The sequence below is a fragment of the Centropristis striata genome, chromosome 24, assembly GCF_030273125.1.
Source record: "Centropristis striata isolate RG_2023a ecotype Rhode Island chromosome 24, C.striata_1.0, whole genome shotgun sequence".
Lineage (NCBI taxonomy): Eukaryota > Metazoa > Chordata > Actinopteri > Perciformes > Serranidae > Centropristis > Centropristis striata.
This window is the reverse complement of record NC_081540.1, coordinates 7,109,365-7,133,984: the sequence shown is the minus strand read 5'-3', so window position 1 is coordinate 7,133,984 and position 24,620 is coordinate 7,109,365. Positions and strand designations below refer to the sequence as shown.

General features: G+C 37.9%; 1 protein-coding gene across 2 annotated transcripts in view; it reads right to left on the bottom strand.

The window, feature by feature from the left end:
- Positions 1 to 3,874: 3,874 nt before the first annotated feature.
- The window catches only part of LOC131962748 (radixin-like), a 35,234-nt gene continuing 14,488 nt past the window's right edge, over positions 3,875 to 24,620 (bottom strand). Inside the window, exons 3-15 of one of the 2 annotated variants that reach the window (XM_059327801.1) lie at positions 23,846 to 23,929; positions 22,774 to 22,869; positions 21,445 to 21,567; positions 20,574 to 20,725; positions 20,265 to 20,348; positions 19,450 to 19,596; positions 10,761 to 10,857; positions 10,497 to 10,660; positions 8,961 to 9,091; positions 7,784 to 7,944; positions 7,561 to 7,653; positions 6,026 to 6,262; positions 3,875 to 5,249 (exon numbers count right to left, since the gene is read on the bottom strand). In XM_059327801.1, the coding sequence (XP_059183784.1) occupies positions 5,085 to 5,249; positions 6,026 to 6,262; positions 7,561 to 7,653; positions 7,784 to 7,944; positions 8,961 to 9,091; positions 10,497 to 10,660; positions 10,761 to 10,857; positions 19,450 to 19,596; positions 20,265 to 20,348; positions 20,574 to 20,725; positions 21,445 to 21,567; positions 22,774 to 22,869; positions 23,846 to 23,929 (1,734 nt within the window). In that variant the 3' untranslated portion in view covers positions 3,875 to 5,084. Of the gene's footprint in view, positions 5,250 to 6,025; positions 6,263 to 7,560; positions 7,654 to 7,783; positions 7,945 to 8,960; positions 9,092 to 10,496; positions 10,661 to 10,760; positions 10,858 to 19,449; positions 19,597 to 20,264; positions 20,349 to 20,573; positions 20,726 to 21,444; positions 21,568 to 22,773; positions 22,870 to 23,845; positions 23,930 to 24,620 lie in introns of those variants that run through there. The other variant, XM_059327802.1, reaches the window with a different exon arrangement.

The window sequence follows — 24,620 nt, the reverse complement described above, 5'->3', positions numbered from 1 at the left end:
ATATTTGCAACCTTTGTTCACATTTGAAACATTTACATTTTTTTATTGAGCATGATAGTGTTTTGAAAGTTAAAAAAAAAGATTCAAAATCACATTTTATGTTGGACTAAAGGACTAAAAAAGACACAAAATGACCAAAAAAAGACACAAAATGACAAAAAAAGACACAAAATGACAAAAAAAGACAAAAAAAAGACACAACAATGCACAAAATGACTAAAAAAAGACAAAAAAGGACAAAAAATTACCAAAAAAGACACAAAAAAGAAATGAAAAGGATTAAAAAATAGACAAAATAGCCCTTTAAGACTCCGTAGAGTTTAGCCTGCGCTGCCTCCCTGCGTCTTGTTAGAAAATGACATTTCTGGAGCAAATTTGACGTTAACTGCACCCTAAATTGATAGTTTTATAACCTTTCTGGTATATTATATTGTGTGTACTCGATTAAAAACGGTGTTTTCTTACCTGCACGTTTTGCCCAAGCCAAACAGCTCCGGACAGGTGTTCCTCTTGTTCATCCAGGCCTTTTCCAGGAGTCATTTTTGAATGGCTGAGTTATCGAAATAACTTTGATATAAAAAGTAAAGGGCTGCTGCTAAAGTGACAGCTTGTTTTTTTTTTTTAATGATGAGTCAGGGTATTGTGGCATAAAAACACACTCCTGACAAATTCAATACTTCTTCTATGCCAACAAATTCAGGAACTTACAATAAAACAGCGTGGACACCATCAGAAGGGCCACACTGACATCTAGTGGCAGAACAGAGGAACTGCAGAACATTAGTTTTTAGTTAAAAAGCAGAGGAACTTTATTCAATTTCCTTTTTTCTTCTTCTTTTTTTTGCAGTTTTCTGTTGCTTTCTTTTCATGTATGGTTTTAGCTCTGCAAAGAGAGAACAAGTATTAATAAAACATCACACATGTCAAAAGAAAGTGTGCATTGTTAAGTAGTAAAACTCCTACAAAATAAATGAGTCGTATTTACAGCTTTTTAAAAATTATGATACACATGGAGGATTATTTGACAAAGGGCCCCACCATCTTTCCTGCATAGACACACACTGTGGTGGGAATTTTACTGCTTATTAATTGTTGTTTTGTGTCTCTTTGTGGTAGTTGTTGTCCTTTTTTTTGGGTTACTCTTATTAGGTTCATTATTGGTCTTTCTGATTTTTTGTTTCATGATCTGTTTGTTTATTTTCTCTGTTGTCTTATGTCTCTTTGTTGTTTTGTATGTCTTTGTCATCATTTTGTGTCTTTTTTTTGTTAGGGTGAGGGTTAGTTAGTTAATTTTGTATGTCTAAGTGTTTCTTTGAGTGACATTTTGTCTCAGGGTTTTGAGTCAATTTGTGATTATATTGTGTCTCTTTGTGGCATTTTGGTTGTTTGTGTCTTGTTTTAATTGTTTTGAAGTCATTTTTGGTCTGTATTTTGGTTGTTTTTGTCTGTGATGTCCTTTTATGTCTTGTTTGGTGAACTTGTGTAACGTTGGGTTATGTTTCTTTGCTGTGAAGTCATTCTGTGTTTCTTTCAGTCAATTTGTGTGTCCTTGTCGTCATTTTTTTTGTCTTATTGTCTTATGTGTCTGTGGTCATTTTGTGTCACTTTGTAATTTTGTTGTTTTTGTTGTCTTTACAGTCTTCTTGACTCTTTGTAGTCATTTCAAGTGTTGTTGTTTTTTGTAGGTGGAGGCCAGGGCTGATGTTACAGACATGGTTAAGAATCCAGAGGTCTTGAAAGAATAAGGTTGTACTTTTACTTCTTTCTGCAGCAAACTTTGTGTGCAGGATTTCAATCTTCGACTTTAATCTTCTGAAAAGTGACTAATAGGCTCTAGCTAAAAGCATTATCAGTTAAATCTAAAGATAATGATGCTGCTATAACATATTCTGTGAAAAAACTAATTGAGATATGAATGAATGATAGAAAGCATATAATAATCAAGCCTACAACACAACAAAATGAGCCTGAATATGAATATGATGCCATAAAATATATAATATCAAAGAAAACAAATATGTCAAAACACATGATGAAAATTTAAAACTTTTATTTGTGAACCAATGAAATGGACTGCAATCCATCTGTGCCTTCTATCTTAAAGAATACTAACATGAACATAAGGGGGAAAAAACAAACAAAAAAATGAGACAATATGACAGCTGGTGCCAGAGCCGGCATCATCACGGACGCTGGCTTCATCGGAGGGGACAGGCAGGAGAAAAATTAAAAAACGGGGTCTAACTGAAGCCTTACAGGTGTCGTGTGATGAGTTTTCCCCTCCGATGGAGCCGTCCGGAACATCGATGCACGCTGCTGGTTTAGGGTCTTTGAACACAATACAAAAATATGGGCTGGAAGCACAGGATCATTTTTTCACCTGCTTATGGCAAACACAACACTAACAATGGACACTGTGAAGTTAAACACAAAGGCAGGCTTCAGTGTCTCGTTCCCTACAAGTGCTTTCACTTTAAAACTCTTGACGATTAAAAAAATATCAGCCTCCACCAGCTGTCAAGTATAGCCTTACAAATAATACCATAAACATTTGTCATCATATTAATATTTATATATATATATATAAAAAAAAGGAAAACAAAAATGCACCCTGGAACATATTTTCCACCCCACAAAAGATGGAGTTAGTTTGTTGTCTGAGCACAATGTTGTTAAATTTATAATTAGATTTTAGGGGAAGAAATTGGCCGACTCAGGAGAGATCTGCACACGTCACAAAAGCAAAGGTCCCTTCACATTCAAAACTACTAATAACCCATCTCTTTATGTATTCACAAGGCTCTTGCAAGCTGTCTCTTGAGAGTGAAAAATGACTGAGCTTCTTGTGAAAACTCTATATACCACAGTACATTTTAATTCTGATATTTGCAGCATTATTTGTTTCACCTTCCTCATTGTTTGGGATTTTTTTTTTTCGTGACAATATGAGAACAAACCAAAACACATGAGCGAGGACAGATCCCTGTGTAAAACTAGCTTAACACTTTTCAACTGAGAGTTCACCAGGAGGTGTGTTGGGGTTGTATGAGGTACTTCTCCATAGTCAGTGTTAACACAGACCCTTTTTAGGTGATGTAGGGGGAACTGAAGCTGTGGAGCTGCCACAATCCATTGACAAAAACAGTTATTTTACATGGCAGAATATTAGAGTTTCTGGTCTACCGCTACCTCAATAGTTTACTTTGCTTGAGTTATTGTGTGACTTTGGTGAATTCAAACAAACTGTTTAAAACACTAGAGTTGCACAATCACATTAACTGACAGATTGAGGCAGCGGTACACCAGCGGCTCCTTTTTCCTGATAGTAAAATTACTGTTTTTGTCAATGGAGTCTCCGACAAAAGCATCGAACAGCTCCAGTTCAACCTGCATAAAAAAAGAGGGCAAGGTAAGGAGGTGAAATATTGTTAATTTAGTGCACAGTTAGTGCTGTTACTCCATAACAGTGCATTGCTTTTGTGTCTGAAGCACACTGACTTGATAACGTAACTGATAAGTGCCTCATACAACCCCACTTAACCCATTGAAGCCTGGAAAGCGGATACGTCGTTTTGTAGTATTTGTATAAGCTGTCAAATACTTTTTGAATTTCATTTCTAAAAAAAAAAATCTATTATTTAGTAGAAGCGTTGACACTTCTGTTGAATTTCCAGAAAAACTTCAGGTTTTAGGGGCTTATTTTAAAAGTCGCCCAGAGGTTTTACAGGCAGTTTTTACAGGCGTTTTAGGCTTCAATGGGTTAAAAAACAATCCATTCAAAGTTGTCTTGAAATCCTGAACCCAACATAGAGCCGCTCCAGGATGTAACATCAACCATGTGAAAATCATGACCTCACGTTTGGAAGGGGGGGGGGGGGGGGGGGGGGGGGGGGCACCCAGAGTGTTTGACTATCAGTCACCACTGCTAACAGAACTGAGGTAGAGATTTGTCCTTGGTGAAGGACTGATGTTTTCATAAGCTCCCCAGCCAGAGAGGTGCCAGGCCTCAGCGTCCACACACTGGGACATACTCAGATCATCTGTGGACAGACAGACAAACAGCTGAGACACGTCTCTGTTCCTCTGGCTGTCCGTTAACACCCGGCCTCCTCTGTGAGCTGGTAGGCAGAGAAAACCATCGATGGTGGCTGGGAATGAAACACTGGGATGCAACTGGAGAACACACACAACTACCAATTAGCTTATCTTCGTAATACTTTAAGCTTGAGGGCGATAGCTCAGTTAGCTCATCACATGCCGTCCTATCACCTGTGCATGTAAAAAACACTTTCCCTTTGTTACCTTTGCTACATTCACTTCTTAAAAACCTGCCATGTGACAAATTGGGTGGTTCTTTTCCCTACGAGGGTCTGGTGTTGAAAATTAAACTATTAAAATACTGCAGTGTCATTTTTTTTGTGTATATAACCATATAAATGTAACATTCAAATAACAGTTTGAAATGAAATGACCCAACTCAGCTCTGTAATGTCTCACAGATATTAACAGATATGTTAACATTGAAAATAGTGACCTAATTTATCCCTAAACTCCAGTTTTCATATCATAGCCTGTAGCTAAATGTGTTCGACAGACAACTTTTTTAAAAAAAGGAGAAAAAAAAGGAGGGCATCATCAATAAAACAAGCAGAAAAAAAACACCTTAAAAACAAAGGACAGGTAAACTTTAACTGAAGATATTGAATCATACTAAACCTTTGCATATGCAAGCAAAACAAAAAGCGACAACAAAAGTAGCTTTCTATGGCCATGTTTGCTCAAAATAAAAAAAATCCAATTGCTTCCATTTTGGTTTTGCAGTTTCTCTTTCCCCCTGTGCTCTGCAGTACGATCATCTTTGCTTGTTGAGAGTAGGCAGCTCCGTATGGAGGAGATATGTGGAGACGAGGGGCGGGACTTTGGCAAAGTTTGACAAGGGTGATTTTCTTAAGATTGCCGGGGTGGGGGGGGTGTTAAGGGGGGACTAGAAGGACGGCAGCATCTGTTGTCCATGAAAATTGAGCAGCCACTGAGGGGGAAGTCGGGGAGCGGGTACGCCTGAGGGACGGGGGGCCCGCGGCTCCTCACATGGACTCAAACTCGTCGATGCGCTGCTTCGTGTTCCCCGATCGGATCTGCCGCAGTGTTTTGTATTTGTCTCGGCCCGCTTTCACGTTCTCGGCGTGCAGCACGTCGTTCTGCGTCTTCTTGGTTTCGTCTCTGGCCTCGGCCAACTCTGAGCTTAATGTCTGGGGGGATAAAAGAAAAGGAAGAGTGAGAGGGTGATGAGCAGGAGGAAACAAAGAGGAAAAGACAACAGAGGGCCATGAAGAGGCAGAGAGGCTGCAGAGGAGAAGAGCGTAAACAGCACAAGAGCAGAAATACGCCTCAGTCGTTTAAACATAAACATCTGATTGACACAAAGCCAAATAAATAAATGCTATTGTTCAACTTTAAACCCTCAAACACCTGCATGTCTGTTCTTTTTCTTTGACTGTTTGAATTCTTCTTGCCATAGCTTTAGTTTAAAGTCCTGGCTTATGCAGTAGCCCAGCTTATCTCTACAGGTCCTGTAATATATTCATAAATAGGAAAGATACGGGCTGATGTTCTGTTCTTTAATGTGCATGATCCATTTATTCCCAGTAGATATATTTGAAGCCGGGCTACAGTCTAAGCAGGAGTTTAAAGAACGGACAGAGACGTTAGTGTGCCTTATCTTACCCTTATATGCCATTTCTTGGCTGGTCTTTCTTCTGTGCAACAAAACTGCTGTTAGAGAATGATATTATCTCGTTGTTATTTGCATTTATGAGATGCAAATCTCTTGTGGTTCAAGAAAACTGCTGGATTTAATGTTTCAGCCCCAGGTTGCTCTCTCCATGGGGGAATCATTGATGTATTTTTGGGATTTAACTGAACTTCTACTGAGTGTGACGCTCATTTGATGTTGAAAAGTAGTTCATATCATTTTGTCAAGGAAGTTCAAACTTCAAAGCTAGATTTGGTTTCTCCTGGCTCTCACCTGCAGCTGTTTCTTGACCCTCTCGTTCTTCTGGGCTTCGGTGACGCGCTCCTCTTCGCTGCGGAGGTCCAGCTGGCTGACGCCCTCGTTGGAGAGCTCGGCGCTGGCTTCCGCGTGGTTCTCATCCTGCTCGTCGTGCTCGCTCTCTGCGTTGCCCACCAGGGGGGCAGGCACCACGGAGACTGCGGTCTTCAGCTCCTCCTTGGTCTTCTCCAGGTCCTCCTGCGCTGACAGAGCCTGCAGACCAGAGCACGGACAGGAAGAGAGTCAGAGAGCAGGCAAAGCACCAACAGCATACTGTGAACTTACTCCTCTCCAAGTAAAGTTCTGCATTTAAAATTCTACTGAAGTATGTACTGTTGAGTAGTTTAATCTAGAGCATGGGTCTCGAACTCGCGGCCCAATTGCGGCCCTCATGACGATATTTTGTGGCCCTCACCTTGATATGAAAGTTTAATGTTTAATGAGTTTTATATGAATGGCACTTTACCGTGTTGTGTGTGGAAGGTCCTTTTAATTACTTTTTTTTGATAATTTTAAATTTTTTGATTATTTTAAAATAATTTTGTGTCTTTTTTTAGTAATTTTGTGTATTTTTTGGTCATTTTGTGTCTTTTTTTAATCATTTTGTGTCTTTTTTGTAATTCTGTGTCTTTTATTGGTCATTCATTTTTTGTCTTTTTAAAATAATTTTGTGTCTTTTTTGGTAATTCTGTGTCTTTTTTTGGTCATTTTGTGTCTTTTTTAAGTAATTTAGGTGTTTTTCTGACATTTTGTGTCTTTTTTGGTAATTCTGTGAATTTTTTTTGTCCTTTTGCGTCTTTTTTTTGTCATTTTGATACTGCCTCCAGCGGCCCCCAGGTAATTTAAGTTTGAGACTCCTGATCTAGAGCAATGCATCATATTCTATCAGATAATCATGTTTGTAGTGTTGCTGTCCTGTGAAAACCATGTATGAAGATGCATTTTCCAGCTGATCCAAGAGAGTTTATTTAGCCTCCAAATAGGGCTGGGCGATATATCGACATAAAAAATATATCAATATATTTTTAAATTGTGATATGGAATTAGACCGTATCGCATATATCGATATAGTTTTAAAAAAATCTTTATATCTAAATGCCCTTACTAGGGTTTGTCATATTTAGTTATTTTGTTATGTTCATTATTCTTTTCTCATATAAATATATTTATTTCAGACTATTTTTATTTAAGATATTTTTTTCATTTAAACGTGCACTTTATGGAGCTTTGATTTATTTTTATTTTTTTAAAGGTACTCCTGTTATACAGTAATTATCTTCACTTAAATAAACGGTTTCAATAAAACTACTTGTGACATGTCATATTTGACTTTGACTGAACATTTGCTCTCACTTTGCGATAAAAATATCAGGATATATATCGCATATTGATATTCAGCCTAAATATATCAGGATGTGACTTTTCGTCCATATGGCCCAGCCCTACTTCTGGAGCAGGAGAAACAGAGGAATTCATTCAGAAAGTGTCTGCCTGTGTGTGTGTGATTGTACCTTGTGCTGCCATTCTGTGGCCTCGTCGTCTTTCTTCCTCTTGGCTTCTTCCAGCAGAGCGATCTTGGCTGTGAATTCAGCCAGTTCAGCAGCCTGGGATAAACAGAGAGCCTGCTGTTACACATACTGTACATTTAAACACACGCCAGGGAACTGTGTGAACAAAAAACCTATGAATATTCAGGTAAGCCAGCCTGCGCTGTGCAAACAAACACACACATACCAGTTGTTCCTGGTTCTTCTGCTGGTCCTCGGCCTGTTTGGCCAGCTCGGCCTTGGCCTCCTCGGCCGCCCGCCTGTCTCTCTCCAGCCTCTCAGCCTCCTCCCTCGCTCTCTTCCTCTCCTGCTCCAGCTCCAAGGCCCGGCGGGTCTGTTCCTCCAGCTCTGTGAAAAGGTAGACACACAAACACATCATCGACACATTTCATACTTTAGAATGATCTCTACTGTTGATCCAGATACATAAATCTGAACTGAGGGTGCATTTACAAATCGTCACTGTTAAAATAATCGTCTAAGTCATTTTTTGCCTAAACCATCTCCTCATTGCCACCTATGGTAAAATCTCCTACATCCTCAGTTGATCAGATCATGTGATTTTACCCCTTTAAGATAATGGCCTATGTCAAGTGTGTGACTTAAGCAGACTTATTGTGCCTAAGTCAAAATAAAATGTGACTTAGGCAATTTTTTGAACATGCCTTTGTGACTTAAGCAAGATATGGTAACACTTTATTTTGAAGGTGTCTACATAAGAGTGACATGAGCGTGTCATAAACATGACATGGGATGTGTCATGAACATTAATGACACTTTGAAGTAACATTAATGCTCATGATATTTGTCATGTCATATTTATGACAGGCTTGTGTGACTCTTATGTAGACACCTTCAAAATAAAGTGTTACCATATCTTGCTTAAGTCACAAAGGCATGTTCAAAAAATTATTTTGTCATTTACTTCTCTTAAGTTACAATTTACACACAGTGTTATTACTATGCCAATAGCCATCTTTGTTACATCCTTTTTGAGTGAAATGATCAATAAATGCCATATGTTACACTTTTGGTGAAGTTTTTTGTGTTTCCTGCAAAACTTGAAAAAAATGAGTTAGGCGATTATTTTAACAGGGTGACGATATACATAAATGTGGGATTTGTTAATTATATTACATAGTTAACATGTACAATTATCTTCAAATATGGGAAAAAACAGAACTTTGTTAATAAATATAAACAGGAGGAATAAACGAGAGATCAACTCAGTTCATCCTGGTTATCTGAGCATGATAAATAGACATGATTAGTGTTGACTTGCAGCCAGAGATTGCCTAATTTGACAGAGACAAGGAGGGGAGAAGAAGGCAGCAGCAGCAAAGAGGAGTAAACAGAAACATTACCTTTCTGAGCTCTCATCGTCTGCTCTTCAATCTGTCTCAGTCTCTCCATCAGCTCTTCTTTCTCGCGCTCTATCCTCTCCTTCTCCTTCTCTGCGTACTCTCGCTTCTTCTTCTCGTTCTCCAGCTGAGCCCTGAGGAGTGACAGATACACAGAATGTCAGCATAGCAACCTGAACAGGAGCTGCAGCACCTTTAAATGAATGAAACAGCCAGGCTCTTCCTCTGGTGAGGTTTCTGCCTGTAGTGTCTCTAGTGGAAGTGTTTGGACCTATATTTATGTAATCTCCAATGTCAGTGAAGTGGGTGGTAATAAGAGGTGTGAATCAGCACAGGCCCCATGATATGATAGGATTTTATCCCCATACTTGAGTCACAATACGATATTATTGCAATTTTAAGCATTTTGCGATATGGTGAGTATTGATTCAATATATTGTGATTTAACTGTTTAACTGCCTTTTATGTCCACAAAATGTAATTCAAATTAAGGACTAAAAAGAGAAAATTCTCAGTCTATTCATCTCACTTCAGTCTTTTTATTTCTCCACAAAGAGAGTCAATATAGATATATATTGTGTTTATATAGATATATGTTTAATATAGAAATGTTGGCCTCTGAAAAGTATGTCCATCTATATTACTCAATACTTGGTTGGGGCTGTTTGACTTGAACTACTGGAAATTGACTTTTCCATCATATTCTAATGTACTTAGGTGCACCTGTACATTGCAATTAAACTGTTTAACTGCATGTTGTCTCCACAAAATTAGATTCAATCAAGAATTGTTTTGTCTATTCGTCTCACTTCAGTCTTTTTATTTCTCCACAATGAGAGTCAAACCCACAGACTGACCAACAAAGTATCCAGTCAAACTGAACTGAACTCAAACATGTATGGACGACAACAACTGCAGCATTTTATCAAACTTTCCTCAAATTTAAGCTTCACTGCTCTGAATTTTTTTGAATGAAACATAAAAAAAGCCGAACTTTGCAGCTTTATTTTGACAACTTCCTGACATGAAATCCTGACACATGATGTCTATAGATTCCTTAGATCTTCTAGTTTCATATGATACCAGCATCTCCAGTTTATTCCTAAAAGTGACTCCACTACGGCCTCCGGAGAAAAAAAAAATGGTGAAAATACTGCTGGCCTGCCGGAGCACTAAATATCAATACTTGGCGGCCATGAATCGATATTATATTGCAAAATATCGTGATACTATGCTGTATCGATTTTTGAAAGATCTTTTGTGAGAGCTACAATATCATTGCAATAATGATAAAGGTATTCTGTCAGCAATATCACAATATTAGATTTTCTCCATATAAGCCAGCCCTAAGAGAAGCATATACATGTTCAGAAAACATTTACATTTACATTTTACATTTAGTCATTTAGCAGACGCTTTTATCCAAAGCGACTTACAGGACGAATAAAAGCAAACAATCAAGGTATAGTGCAAAACACATGTAATGTTTGAGTTTCTTTTCGAAGGAGCAAAGAAAAGTCACACCATGAGTAAAAATACCTCTCCATCTGTTTATGGTGTTTCTCCTCCCGGGCCTGAGCCTTCATCTGCTGCACCTCGATGGTGTCGGGCTTCCTCCTCCTCATGTACAGCTCGTGGTTCCCCATGCACAGCGCCAGGATGCGCTTGTTGATGCGCAGACGTGGGGCGTAAAACACAAAGTCCTGCATGTTTTAGAAAAGAGGGGGGGGGGGGAATACATCCTTCAATGTCCAGCAGGAATGAAGCTTCAAGTCAAATATTTGTTGACTTTTTTGTACTCACGGGAGCTTTCTTGTCAATAGGTTTGATGATAAACTTCTTGTCATTGAAAGAGATGTTTCGAATCTCGCTCCAGGGGAAGCCGATCTTTGGCGTCAACCTGGAAAAACAAAGAAGTTTATATAACATTCAGCCAGCAGATGGTGCCTCGTATGAACACGCCACCTCACAGGAAATCATGAGACTCAATATTATTTCAGTTTTGGTTGAGAATAGTGACAGGAAAGAGAAGTAGGTGGATGAAACTTTTCACTTCCTGCCAAGATGTAAAAACGCGGTGGGTGTTCTCTCATTAAAAAAAGAAGAAGGAAGAAATAGATTTTTTTTTTTAAAGGATTGAGAAAAGAAATAAACTAGCCCTTATTTCCTTCCTTTGTCACCTGGACAAGAGAAGAAGGATGGCTGCTGCCATGACGACCCCAGATAACAGACGGGAAGGGAAAAGTAGTGAGAGGAAATGCTACAGGACTTGTCATTCAATCCATCTTTTCTTCCACAAAGTAGGAAAAAAAAAATCTGAGCAGAGAGGACAGGAAAGACTCTCCCACAATGGACAGACACCATGTTCCTTTCTCCAGCTCTCACTCACTTTTCACCTCTAAAAATAGCTTTGCTTCCTCGAGACTTGTTGAACATTGTGCATCTCATGTTGGCACCGAGCTAACCTCAAAATGAGAAGATAGTAGAGCTCGTCTGGCTGATTAAAGATAAGTTGATATCAAATAACAAGAAAACACAGTCAGAGCTACAGCTACTACAGTTTTTAACCCATAAGAACCCAGACCCAGTTATCCTTAAAGGATGTGTTCTATAAGTGGACTACATAGAACACATTTCTGATGTTTTTAAAAAAAAAAATACTACCCCTAAATGTCAAAGATCTGTGATGTGACTGATACGTTACAATGGGCGTTTATGGTATTTATGATTATGATATTTCTTATTTTAAAACTAGACACATTTTCTGCTTCGGAGACACAAATTTGCCTTTTTTTCTTTTGCATCTCCATAACATTTATCAAAAAAAAAAATTGTGACTTTAATTTGTTCAAGAAATATGGTCAGAACAAGTTTAATGCAATACAGGACACCCTATTAACAGATTAGAATTGTTAAATGGGTTTAAATATAGCCTCGTAACAAAAAATAAGCTTTTTAAAGTTAGCTACTTTTTCACATTTCTATTTCCAGAATATGGGAGATTATAGAAGATTTAAAGTGGTTGTTACACTGGTGTCACCATGGGTTCTTATGGGTTCAACTATCAAATGTCTCACAAGCTTAGTCACAATTTTAGATCAGAAGCTGCAGGAGGAGCTCTGTGGACACTACAGAATATATCTGCTAGGTTTAAAAACTGCAGTCTGGCATGAACACTAACACAAGGTCAAAGCTAAACAGCCGGTTGTTTACAAGTCTGATCAATAAACTTGACCTGTTCCGAGTATTACAGTATGTTCCCTCTGGTCATAACAGAAAGAGCCTGAGCAGAATCCACAGAATTACCCCTTTCCTTTAGCCAGTGGATGGCTTAAGTCCTTGTAAATCCAGAAAACATATTAAAAGCTTTCCAAAATAATCAAAACTAATGCTCCAGGGAAAGACACAAGCTCAGAGAAACATACTGTTGTCTTGCTGTAAATTCAACTTTGTTCAAAATCAGAAAATCATGGAATATATTGTTAAAATAATTGATTATTTTCTATATTGGTAAATGATTTTATGCTTTATTTCTCTGTTCTCTGTCTCTGTTCTCTGTTCTGACGCAGGTCACTATCAAAGGTCAAACCTTGACTGTAGTAAATATCTCTATGCATTTATATTAAGTCAGACAATATGATTTGATACATTGATTGTGTTTGTGTGTTAATATTGATGTAGAAAACTATGATTACTTTAATTACATATATTCCATTTGCTTAAACTGATTAAGATTCTATAACTCACAAAGAATGACATCCAGATATATTGATGCAGAGTTTTTGCTGTGTGTGTATGTGTGTCTGGAGAGGAGGGCCACAGAAGGCCAAGTGAAAGTCCCGTGTGAAAATGTCTGTAAGTCATAACAAGGAAAAATGTTTGTGCTAACAAGTTTGTTAGCAGGCCAAAAGGCCTTGTCCTGGGTAGCAGGGATTGTTTTGCCCAGGTGGCCTGATGTGTGACGGTATGAAAGAAGACTGGCGAATCAGCGATCATGAAGGCGGGACTTCCTGGAAGAAATCAACCAGCATGTTTTGTAAACAATTGTAAGGTTATTTTAATGGGTTCCAGGGAAGGAGACGGGGTTCAGAGTTCACGAACTGAAACACGTCTGTTTGTATCAGGGACATGAGTTAATTTTGAACCCGGAGATCTCTGTAAAGTGCACATTTTTTGACGTATTGTAATAAAACTTTTGTTAAACTGAGAAACTTGGACGTCTCCAGCTCTTCATTTCCCCATCAAAGAATGCGAAGAAAAATGGTGAGGTTTTTTCTGTTGGTGACAGATTTTTTCTGTCGGTGACAGATTATCAATTTTCAAGGTTTCCTCATGCAATTTTTCTAACAAATGGTGACCCCGACGTGATGGGGAATGGAAGCTGGAGGACGTGAGTATTAAAATTAATTTTTTATATATGCTTGATCTGAAATTTAACCTGTAATTCTCTTTGGAAATAGATAACAGCCTGAATTATTGCTGATACCACTGACATCCAGACTTTGTTGACAACAGCAGGGTACCCTAAAAAAGGAAGGTGAGCACAAACCTTTTTAATAAAATCTGTGCAAATTGGCCTAATTGCAAAATTGAGTTGTTGTCAATAGAAAACAGATGTCATAGTTAGAAATACAATACGTCAAGAAGATTTATTGACTTATAAAAAATAACAAAAATAATAAAAAAATAAATAAAACAAATAAAACATTTTATTTTAATTAAAAATTAAAATAGAATAAAATAAAAATAGAAGAAAGAGGGGGCATACGACTGTCCAGCTCGAAGACAGGGGATAACGGTCCCGCTGTAAGGCCTTTTTGATGTAAAGGGGGACCGGGGTGTCTCGCCGAAAACAGGGATCCGCGGTTGGAGTCCGCTGTATAAACTGCAGAAAAGGTGGATTACGTGATTTTAATCCAGCCTGAAGACAGAGAATACGGTTCTCTGTGTTGATTTTAAAGGGGGATTTTCTTTTTAGAAAATCCGGCCAAAAATCAGGAGGCAAAGTGTCTTGCTGTATTTCTCCAATCAATATTCCAATCAAAATGTTTGAATTAAGACTGTTCTAATCAAGAAGTTTTATTAACATGTGTGTTTATATAATAATCAATCAGAGTGATTAATGAAGGATTGAAATGTATGGGCTGGGTCTTTTCTCATAGAGTGAATTTAAAGATTACACGTCTTGTGTGTCTACTCTGAGAATTGTCTGTGGGTATTGTGGGAGGTTTGTTTTAATAATTGATGACTCTGTCAAGATTGTATTTAAAACTGTGTGCGAACTGAGTTAACTCCAAGTGTCTGAGCGCAACATTTCTTTTAAATGTTGTAGAAGCTTCTCAGTCTGGTTCATAACACGGGGCAATGCGTCCAATACAATCTCTGACTCAGCATGGGTTGCAAAGTAATTTATCTGAACATATATATCATAGAAAAAAAGGTACTGCATTTCATTCAGTGGAGTAAAAATTTGGAATGGGATGTGTGAAGAATTAAACACTTCAAAGTCAAATTTAAAGAGCATGTCTTCACTCAATATAGGGATGAAAATAGGTGTGTGAGATGAAAAGTGTGTGCTGCGTGGGTGTGTGTGTGGGGGATGGTATCAGGTGGTGTAGGTTAATAATGGTGATAATAAGTTTAAATACTACATTACTATGTGTTATACATACAAAAATATAGGTGGAAGTATCCACACACTGGTCAAGGCCAGTCACTACCCTGCTTGTACTCAAAATTTGGATATTTTTCTTTTAAAAATATACTAAGTCTTACTTTAAATTCCTTTTGCTGGAGATATATCTTTAATTTACTGTTAGTACAAATTTTAATGCAGTACGTGTAGAAAAAAAAAAAAAAATGTGTTTTTGTTTGTTTGTTTGGTTGTTTTTCCATTTAAATAAGGGTATGAATAATCCTTACACCACTGCTCAAAGTTTAAGAGACTGTTTCTGTCTTGACCTTCCCCCAGAAGTTGTTTTGAGCATGTCTGTGTGAGTGAAACGTTTTTGAGCGTGTCTGAGTGTGTGATTTCTGTAATGAATGTTGAAAGAGGGTGATAAGTTTTCACTACATATTTAAAAAGTACTATTCCAGATCTGTAATAAGTACAAAATAATTGGGACACCTGCACAATCTAATGAAATATTCATGTCCAGTAAAACAGCTTTGCCAGTTTCTATTTTGGTTAAAATTTTACCCGCTCAGTTTTTATTGTATTTTATTTTTATAAAGTCAAAGGGGATTAATTGACTTGTTCTGTAGTCACTTTGTTTTACTTAATATATTTGATAAAATGTATTCAATATAAATGTGTCCTTGATTTTGAGGCAGTTGTTTAAGTAACTTTAAATATAAAAATGTTTGAGAAGTATTCTACTTATTTTGATCATATTAAATATAATCTTTATGTGTATGTAATTCTAAATCAAGAGAATTTTGTCTGTTTCTAATTGACAGGCACTTCCTTGCGTGCAATCTGTTGCCTCATTTTTTATTGAGTAGCTATTGTTTTTTGTTTTTTTACAATATACAGATATATAAAGTGTTCTTAAATTTTTGAGTAAAATGATGTTCTTGTTTATGAAAAAACAAATAGACTTTACTTAATTTGGTTAAATAAATATAACTTAAAACTGGGATGGAATTAAGTAAATGTTACTTAATATCTTCAGAACTGTTATGTTTTATGGAATGTAAAATTTACTTGATACTTGCAAGTGAGTGTTATTTGATATTGCAGCATTACATTTTACTTAAATCATTTGTGTGCAAATACTGACAATTATTTTTTAAGTAAATCTTTTGAGTTATTTTCAGTGTGGAAAGAAAAAGAGAGGCAGGCAGAGAGACAGAGGCTCCAAGGTTGCCTGGTGTTCTCTCCTTCAGGCCTGATTGTTTTGTTTATGGAGACATAACATTTTTATTTTCAAATTAACAGTTACACTCACTTACCTATTCTGACTTTTATCTTTGGTTTATGTTTTTTTTGTTTTCCTTTATGAGTTGTGTTTTGGGTGGAGGAGTTTTTTTCCTGCTCTGTGTGTGCGTAGTATAAGTGTAATTTACTGGTGTGCAGAATGTTACTGTAATGTAAACAAATGTTCCCCTGTGAGGCCAAGTGGCGTTACCCCTTTGGGTTTCGTCATATTTTTTGTTTTACTAGTGCTGTGGTGGCTCTGGTTAGAGCATTTGTCTCGGGAGCACATCATGGTCAAGGGGAAGTGGCCAGTTCTGGTTGCTTCACCTCGCCATGAGTTTCAGTGTTTAAATACCCACCGCTGGTCACCACATGAAGACTAGGGTTGAGATTAGCTAGATAGTAATGGTCAAGTAGTCAGCTAGAGGGGAGCCTTGTTTACTGTCCAGGCCATAGTGTTTGGCTGGTTGTGTATTGATTTTTTGCACACACCCAAGTATGACAAGTGTTGATGAGTTATTTTTTATTTTTTATTTTGTTCTTTATTTTTTATTTCTCCTTTCAGTGGAGCTTGTTGGCTTTCTGCACCAAAGAGCAGCTGTTAAAAATAGCACAACATTTTGGCCTTGACGTTGGTGACAAAATTATAAAAGACAGAGTGAAACTTGTCTTGAAGGCCAGTTAAAAAATTAAAAATTAAAAAATAAAAGAGGGGGGATTTATCAGAAGTCCCGTCAGCATGTTTAAATTTTGTCCATTCATTATATTGCAAATATATATTTATATAGCAAATTGCAGCCGTTTTAAATGCAGTCTGTTTTTACCCCATTGGTCAAAGTTATGTTTTGGAACTGATATAGATTGTTAACGAAAGTTGCTCAACTTACTGTGTAAGTTGATGTGATATCTTGCTAAAAGATAGATGACAGGTGGTTGAAATCAAGTGAGTGTAATAGATGGAAAAGAGTACGTAGGGGAAGAGAGACAAAAAAGAAGGTATTAGTATGTGTTGACAAGAGAAGAAAAGATTGGGCAACTTGCTTGCTACGAACTGTATGTAATTAAAAAAATTTTTTTTTTGGATGTTTGAACTCACAATCTGCCTGAATTTATATTCTTGCCCCAACATTTCATGCAATTTATTCTCCGATACTGATTCAGTTATCAGTGTACTGAGATATTTTGTTACATTTTGGTTTCATTTCCACTGAGTGTGCTTCACTATTCTACAGTAAATGTTTTAAAGGGCCAGCCACTGTGGGTGAAAGGGGGGTGCCCCTGGATTTACCACAGTTGGATCATGTGTCCTTTTGCTGTACATTAACTGCACTGGAAGCCTCCTGTCCACACAGGTCCAGGAGACATGACAGCTCCAGACAGAGAAAAGCTCGGGTAAGAGTGTAAGACTCTCTGAGTGTGTGTGGCTGAAGGTCATCAACAGGAAGTGGACAGAACCACGTTGGGCAAGTCCATATCAGGTTAAAAAAGAGCTGTGAGAATCATACATTCATGAAAAAAATCATATTCATATAATCAATTGTTTTTGACATTATATACTGCAAAAATTTTTTTTGATAAATGGGTACAGAAAGATTGTTTTGGCTGTGTTGTTCTGTTTGGCTCTGCTATCTCTGTTAATAGTGCTTCCTGTTCTGTGTCACCTGGAGCCGAGGGGGAGAGTGGACGGTGGTAATATTACTATATTATGTACAGAAATTGACATATTGATGACACAAGCATAGTGGTGTTGTGTGTTGTGTGTATTTCTCATATCTGTTCTGTCTGTGTTTTGCATCTCCATGGTCATCGAAGGTAAAACCCTTTCCCCATATCAAATGACATTAATCCACTCTGAAATGCTTTGCTGCTCACTGATATTGCTACTATTCATAATTTTGTTTGAGTTGGCCTAATGAATGTTAGGCCAAAAGAGGGAATTGTTAAAATAATTGATTATTTTCTATATTGGTAAATGATTTTATGCTTTATTTCTCTGTTCTCTGTCTCTGTTCTCTGTTCTGACGCAGGTCACTATCAAAGGTCAAACCTTGACTGTAGTAAATATCTCTATGCATTTATATTAAGTCAGACAATATGATTTGATACATTGATTGTGTTTGTGTGTTAATATTGATGTAGAAAACTATGATTACTTTAATTACATATATTCCATTTGCTTAAACTGATTAAGATTCTATAACTCACAAAGAATGACATCCAGATATATTGATGCAGAGTTTTTGCTGTGTGTGTATGTGTGTCTGGAGAGGAGGGCCACAGAAGGCCAAGTGAAAGTCCCGTGTGAAAATGTCTGTAAGTCATAACAAGGAAAAATGTTTGTGCTAACAAGTTTGTTAGCAGGCCAAAAGGCCTTGTCCTGGGTAGCAGGGATTGTTTTGCCCAGGTGGCCTGATGTGTGACGGTATGAAAGAAGACTGGCGAATCAGCGATCATGAAGGCGGGACTTCCTGGAAGAAATCAACCAGCATGTTTTGTAAACAATTGTAAGATTATTTTAATGGGTTCCAGGGAAGGAGACGGGGTTCAGAGTTCACGAACTGAAACACGTCTGTTTGTATCAGGGACATGAGTTAATTTTGAACCCGGAGATCTCTGTAAAGTGCACATTTTTTGACGTATTGTAATAAAACTTTTGTTAAACTGAGAAACTTGGACGTCTCCAGCTCTTCATTTCCCCATCAAAGAATGCGAAGAAAAATGGTGAGGTTTTTTCTGTTGGTGACAGATTTTTTCTGTCGGTGACAGATTATCAATTTTCAAGGTTTCCTCATGCAATTTTTCTAACAATATACAATACATATTCATGTTATTTTCTAATAAAGAAACTAATAATTTCCCTCCAAGGCAGAGTTTCCTGAAAATAAAAATAAAGGCACCCTCAAGTCTTGAAATGTTCGTTTAAGTATTTAAGTATTAGACTTTTTCCTTTTATCTTAATCTTATACTTAAGGAATCACTTAAAGGTAGGCAAACCAAACCAGACATAGCCGTTAAAAAAGAAATTGAACACATCCTGAGAAGAACCCAATGGGCACGCTTAATGATAAGCAATTGTTTTATTATACATTATACACAGGGGGGGTCACACCCTTCAGTAAGTCCCTTAGCTCAGCAGAAATTAACCCTTTCGTGCAATACACAAGTAGACAACTTCAGGTGTTTTGCACAACAGACCACCAGCTCTGATCTTGTGGTGAGGTTGGCTAATAACGTAAGTTATGAAGACGTGTTTACACACACCAGTTGTGTCATGCATCTGCTCCATCGTAAGCCTCCACCTCCTCATTGTCCTCATGTCTGCTGCTGTTGTTGAGTAATCAACAGCAAACCACAGTCCTGATGCCCTTGCAAGCATGTGGTAGTATGTGACACAACACTGGTATTTGAATCAGAAAGCTGAGGTCTTCACGGTCAGGTTTACAAGACAATATTCAAAAGGCTTGCACTGATTTTCTTCCCCCAGAATGCATCACTTATTTTATAAATAATCTCAACGGATGTGTCAGTGAGTGTGTGTGTGTGTGTGTGTAGGAGTCTGTGCTTGTCCCTTACTTGTCTTCATGTTCGTAGATGTTGAGGCCAAGGGCATCCACGCCCAGCCACAGCTGTGTTCCCTTTTTGTTTTTGATCTCAAAGTAGTTGACTCCGTACATCTCCAGGTCCTGGGCGATTTTAAGATATTCCATCATGGAGTCCTCCCTACAGAGGAGGAAAAGCAGCAGTTAGAAGATTATATGTAATACGTGTTCTATTAGACAAGGTTCATACACTTTTTGAGTGGTCAAATTCAAGCACTTTTCAAGGTCAATTTTCAAGCTTTTCCAGTACTTTACAACGGTTGTAAGTTGCATTTTAGATGAGTACTTGCATGCTAAAAGGGGTAATTTCACTCAACCATACCGACAGCGATGGTTTTACACTTTTAACAACCAAAAGTACAGTTTGCTAATCTCAATATTCAATTTATTATTTTTTTGTGATTATCTATAGTCAGATTGCACAACAATTACAGTAAGAATTTCAAGCATTTTCAAGCACTTTATCCAAAATCCAAGCACTTTTCAAAACTTGAAAATACAACATTAAAATGTAAGCATTTTCAAGGATTTCGAGCACCCATACCAACCCTGATTAGAAGATGTCCACATTATCATGTAAAAAGCAGAATCCAATGTGTGTAGATTTTATTTTTCATAAGACCAACAAATCATACACATTCCAAAAGGTCAGTCACTCTTGGATCAGCTGTGCTAACTACTGGCCCCAATAACTATAAAAGCCATAGTTAAGAAACAAGCCCAAACCTGTAGCCTCAGACAGAAGGTTTCTTTGTCTCTCTCAGAACAAGGACAGAGTGTGAAACATACCTGAGCATTCCTCTGTGCTCCTCGTGCCAAGTTTGTATCCTGTCCTCCCACTGCTCCTTGGTCAGCTTGTGCTGCTCCAGGACTCTGTGTACACAAACACCAACACAATGACTTCACCTGAGGGGAAGTTGAACAGCCCAGAATTGTTTCCTCGAGAGGAAATGATCAAAATTCCAACAGGGAAGGAGACACATTCCTGGTTCAACAGATCTGCCCTGTGTGTGAAAACTTTGACTCACAGCACAGTCGTGTAAGTCGTGACATCATTTGTGTGTGTGTGTGTGTGTGTGTGTGTGTGTGTGTGTGTACCTCTGAGGCAGCAGTCTGTCGTGAGTAAGGTAGCCAGGCTTGTGAGCATCTTTGTTGTAGTCTCCATACTTGGCCTGGACAGAATAAGAAGCCAGGAGCACAGCCGTCTCTGGGGGACAGTAGTTCTCATCGTTCAGGATGTTCTCCTTCACCTGGCACAACAAGAGGCAGAGACGCAGTTAACACAACTCAATTCATGAATTCAACACTCAATATGCAAGACACTGGAAGTCAGATAATGTTCCTTCAATTGAAATGTGGATGAGGGAGCTCAGTGAGACCTTATGTATGGAGAAACTCCGATATAAAAACGCAGGCAGGTGGGCAATTTTTGATAAGGTATGGAAGCCTGTATTAAAATTTCTGAAGGACCTGAGAGAGATCCATGTTAAAATTTGAATGATTCCAATTAAGTGATCATACTGACTGGAAGCAGATCCTTCCCTCTGCCATAATGTATGGATCTCATCTGATGGCAAACGCAAAGCTCCATTTATGTCTTAGTTGTTGCTGTTGTCCTATAAATCTCCAATTCAGGTCAGCACTTTTTCTTGTTGCTGTTGTTTGGACACTGTACCCAAATTGTGTGGTAATCCGCCATTTTGTCATATCCAATCTATTTATGTTTTAAGATGCTGCCGTGTTGTTGTTAGTTTTGTTTCTTGCTGGTTTGTTTGTTGTTGGTTTTGATTTGTTTTAACTTTTATTCTTTTTTTTCTTGTATATCAAAAAAGCATATAAAACTATGATTGCTTTGTGTGAAACATGTATTCTAACCAATGTGAACTTGGCATTAAAAAGATTATTAAAAAAAAAAAAAAAAAAAAACACTCAATATCACATTCAGGTGTAATTTGCACTACATCCTTACCTGCAGGAAGAAGAGTCTCTGGGTGATCTCCTGGATGAGCTCCTCTGAGACGTCCTCGGGGAAAAACTTTGCTCTGAACTTGAACTGCAGAGGGTTTTCTTTCTTCACATCCTGCTGGGTCACCTGGACGACATCATCATACAAACATCTATTATTCAGCAGGTAAAGATGAGAACTACATCTAACAACAAAGCTTTTTTGTGCAGTTTGAGTTGTGCCGATTTTGAATAATCCTTTCCAGATAATATTTAGAGAAAAAAGTTGCAAATTTACTTGATGAAAGTGGTAAAGCTACAAGAAAAACAGTCGCAGATTTAAAGTACCAAATGTACAAGACAAGAAAGCACAGATTTACGAGAAAAAGTGAAAAAAGCAACTTTTTTCTCGCAGATTCACCACTTTGAATTTCATAAATCTGTGCATTTTTTTCTCGTAGATTTGCCACTTTAATCTCAAACTTTTTTCTCAAAATATGACCCCCCTCACCCGGGTCCGTATGTTATTTTACAAATCTTTTTACACATTCCGCTGTATGTCATTTCCTTGTGTTTTGTGTATTTGCATGTATTTTCTTAAATTGCAGTTGCTGTGAGCTCTCAGGGCCACCGTAGCTTATAGTTTCTTATGAATGCAGAATATGTTCCATTTGTATATCCTTCAATATTCTCTAGGGTTGAAATTTGGAATTTACAAGTATTTCAATGAGTGCCCTGTTAAGGGTTAAAGCCTATTGAGGGACAGTAATAAACAAGCATATTCATCACATAGCCCTGCTGTAATCTGGCCACTGTCACACTGACTGTTTGATATCTGGGGGACATGTGCTACTGGCCTGTGTTTGGACAGTTGTTGCTCACACACATACAAAATAGTTTCCACCAGAGCCTTGTTAGAAGAACTCCTGTCACAGATCATGCTGACGGCCTCATTTATCTACGGCGGTTCGATGGCCTCAGCAAACACACACTGGCTTCACAGCAGTTCAATGTAAAGTGAATTCATCACATTTTTTAGAGTGTAAGGGGGATTTTCTGTCAGGCATAATCGGAAATAGCAGTAATAGCAGAGTCAGGGCTGGAAGGTGTAATGGCCTGAGTGAGAGGAAGTCTGTTAAAAGAGCACAGCTGAACAGAGCACGGGCAAATCCTGAGTAAATAACACACACTGGTTGGATGAAAGAAACTGATAATGTGAGAGAAGGGCTTTGATCAAGAATTTAAAAATAAAAACACCTCTGTTTTTATTTTTCTGTCCCTCGACAGCAAAAGAGCAAATAAAAAGACTGGTGGTTATGATGAAAGATCAACATGAAGGCAGAGAAAGACTGACCTTCTTATTGAGTTTGAGCCAAGTGATGTAGCCTTTACTGTCCACATACTGCAGGCCAAAGAACCACACCTCCCGTAGTCCCACCGTCTTCACGACCTGCAAATAGAACACAATTAAATCTGACTCATTACAAGCAGCATTTTTAAAAGTGATGTTAATATCAGTTTTTCTTTTTGTTGGAAGTGAACAGTACAGACATGCAGAAAAAGGCCATAAAGGCTGAAAACTGAAACAGGAACATCATGGTTGCAAAATGCCTTTTGACTAGTGATGGATTGGCTCAACTTATTTTCTGTGTGGCACTTTAGAATAATGATTAGATGTGCCAATATATCTTAAGATGCTGTAACTACTGGAGAAGCTTAAATGCCTTTTTTACTGAGCGAGTTAAATTGATCCTGATCCGATCCTTTTTGGTGGAGTTTTTTCCTACTTGTGAAGCTTTTTATGCACAGCAGAAGGAGACATTCCCTTGAGACAGTGACAACATCAAACATTATAGAGGGTTTAACCCACTAAATCCTGGAAAGCGGATACGTCTTTTTGTAGTATTTGTATAAGCTCTCAAATACTTTTTGAATTTCATTTCTATCTGCTACAGAGGCTGAAAAATCTATTATTTAGTAGAAGCGTTGACACTTCTGTTGAATTTCCAGAAAAACTTCAGGTTTTAGGGGCTTATTTTAAAATCGCCCAGAGGTTTTACGGGCATTTTAGGCCACATTGGTTAAGATAAGGTAAAAATAAGCAAAAGCTTTTTTCTTAATGCAACGCGGAGCTCAATTGTCTAAGTATAAACATTGAAAAATACAAGTATTGGATTGGCAGATAATCAATAATGAATGACTTGGAGCTGATGCATGATCAGCATATCCTGGCATTGTAAGGCAATTTCTAAAAAGTTCTTCACTTGCTCCAAATGTTTATAAAAGAGGAAAATGGCTGAAAAAAATAACTATGTGAACACAACTAAAGGTCTTTACATTGAACAGGTACCCAGAGTCAACTACAGATGCAGCTTTTTGACCTGCAGCGACCAGCTGACATGTGTGGTTATGTCACTCATGCTCACCTGGTCAAAGAGCTGTTTTCCTGTGGTGTTGGGTTGGATGGCAAATTCCAGCTCTGCATCCATGGTGGTCACACGGACGTTGATCTAGAAAACAAACACCAAGAAGGTTTATTCTGTTTGCTGTATTAGACAGGTAAAGATCAGATAAAGCACTGCTGCCTGACTGTTGTTGTTGTTATGGTTTTAAGCCAAGCCAAAAAGCCAACTGATGAAAAAGCTTTACTGCTTTTTGTTCATACTAGTTGTTGAATAATGGCTTGTAACTGCAAAAAGGAGTTTTATACTTTGAGATCTGAAGTAGAAAATCTCTGACTTTAATCATATTATTGTCTGTCATGGACTAAAAAGTTACACATAATACATTTTTGCAGATCTGACACTGAAAAAGTTTAATTCAACATAATGAATTAGCCTAAACTGTCACATAAATGCTTAACTAAACTCTGAGTGACATGCTGTGTCATGAAATACTGGTATTGAGCCATAAATTATAACATATTCTGCAGGATGAGACACAGCACAGAATATTTATGTATCAAGACAACTGACAGCAGATTAATGCTGCTGTCTAACTCCCAGTAGAGCAACAATCTCTAAAGAAACGACAGAATTCCTGCAGAAGAGCATAGAGCCATGTTTGCTCCGTATGCGTGCAATGCATGAATTTGCTTCAATCCTAACCCAGGTTTTGTAAATGGACTGTATAAACTTCTCTCCCTCTTTCCATCCGACACTGCCAGGGCGAGCTAGCCCACTTTTCAAGGCAGCTACTACT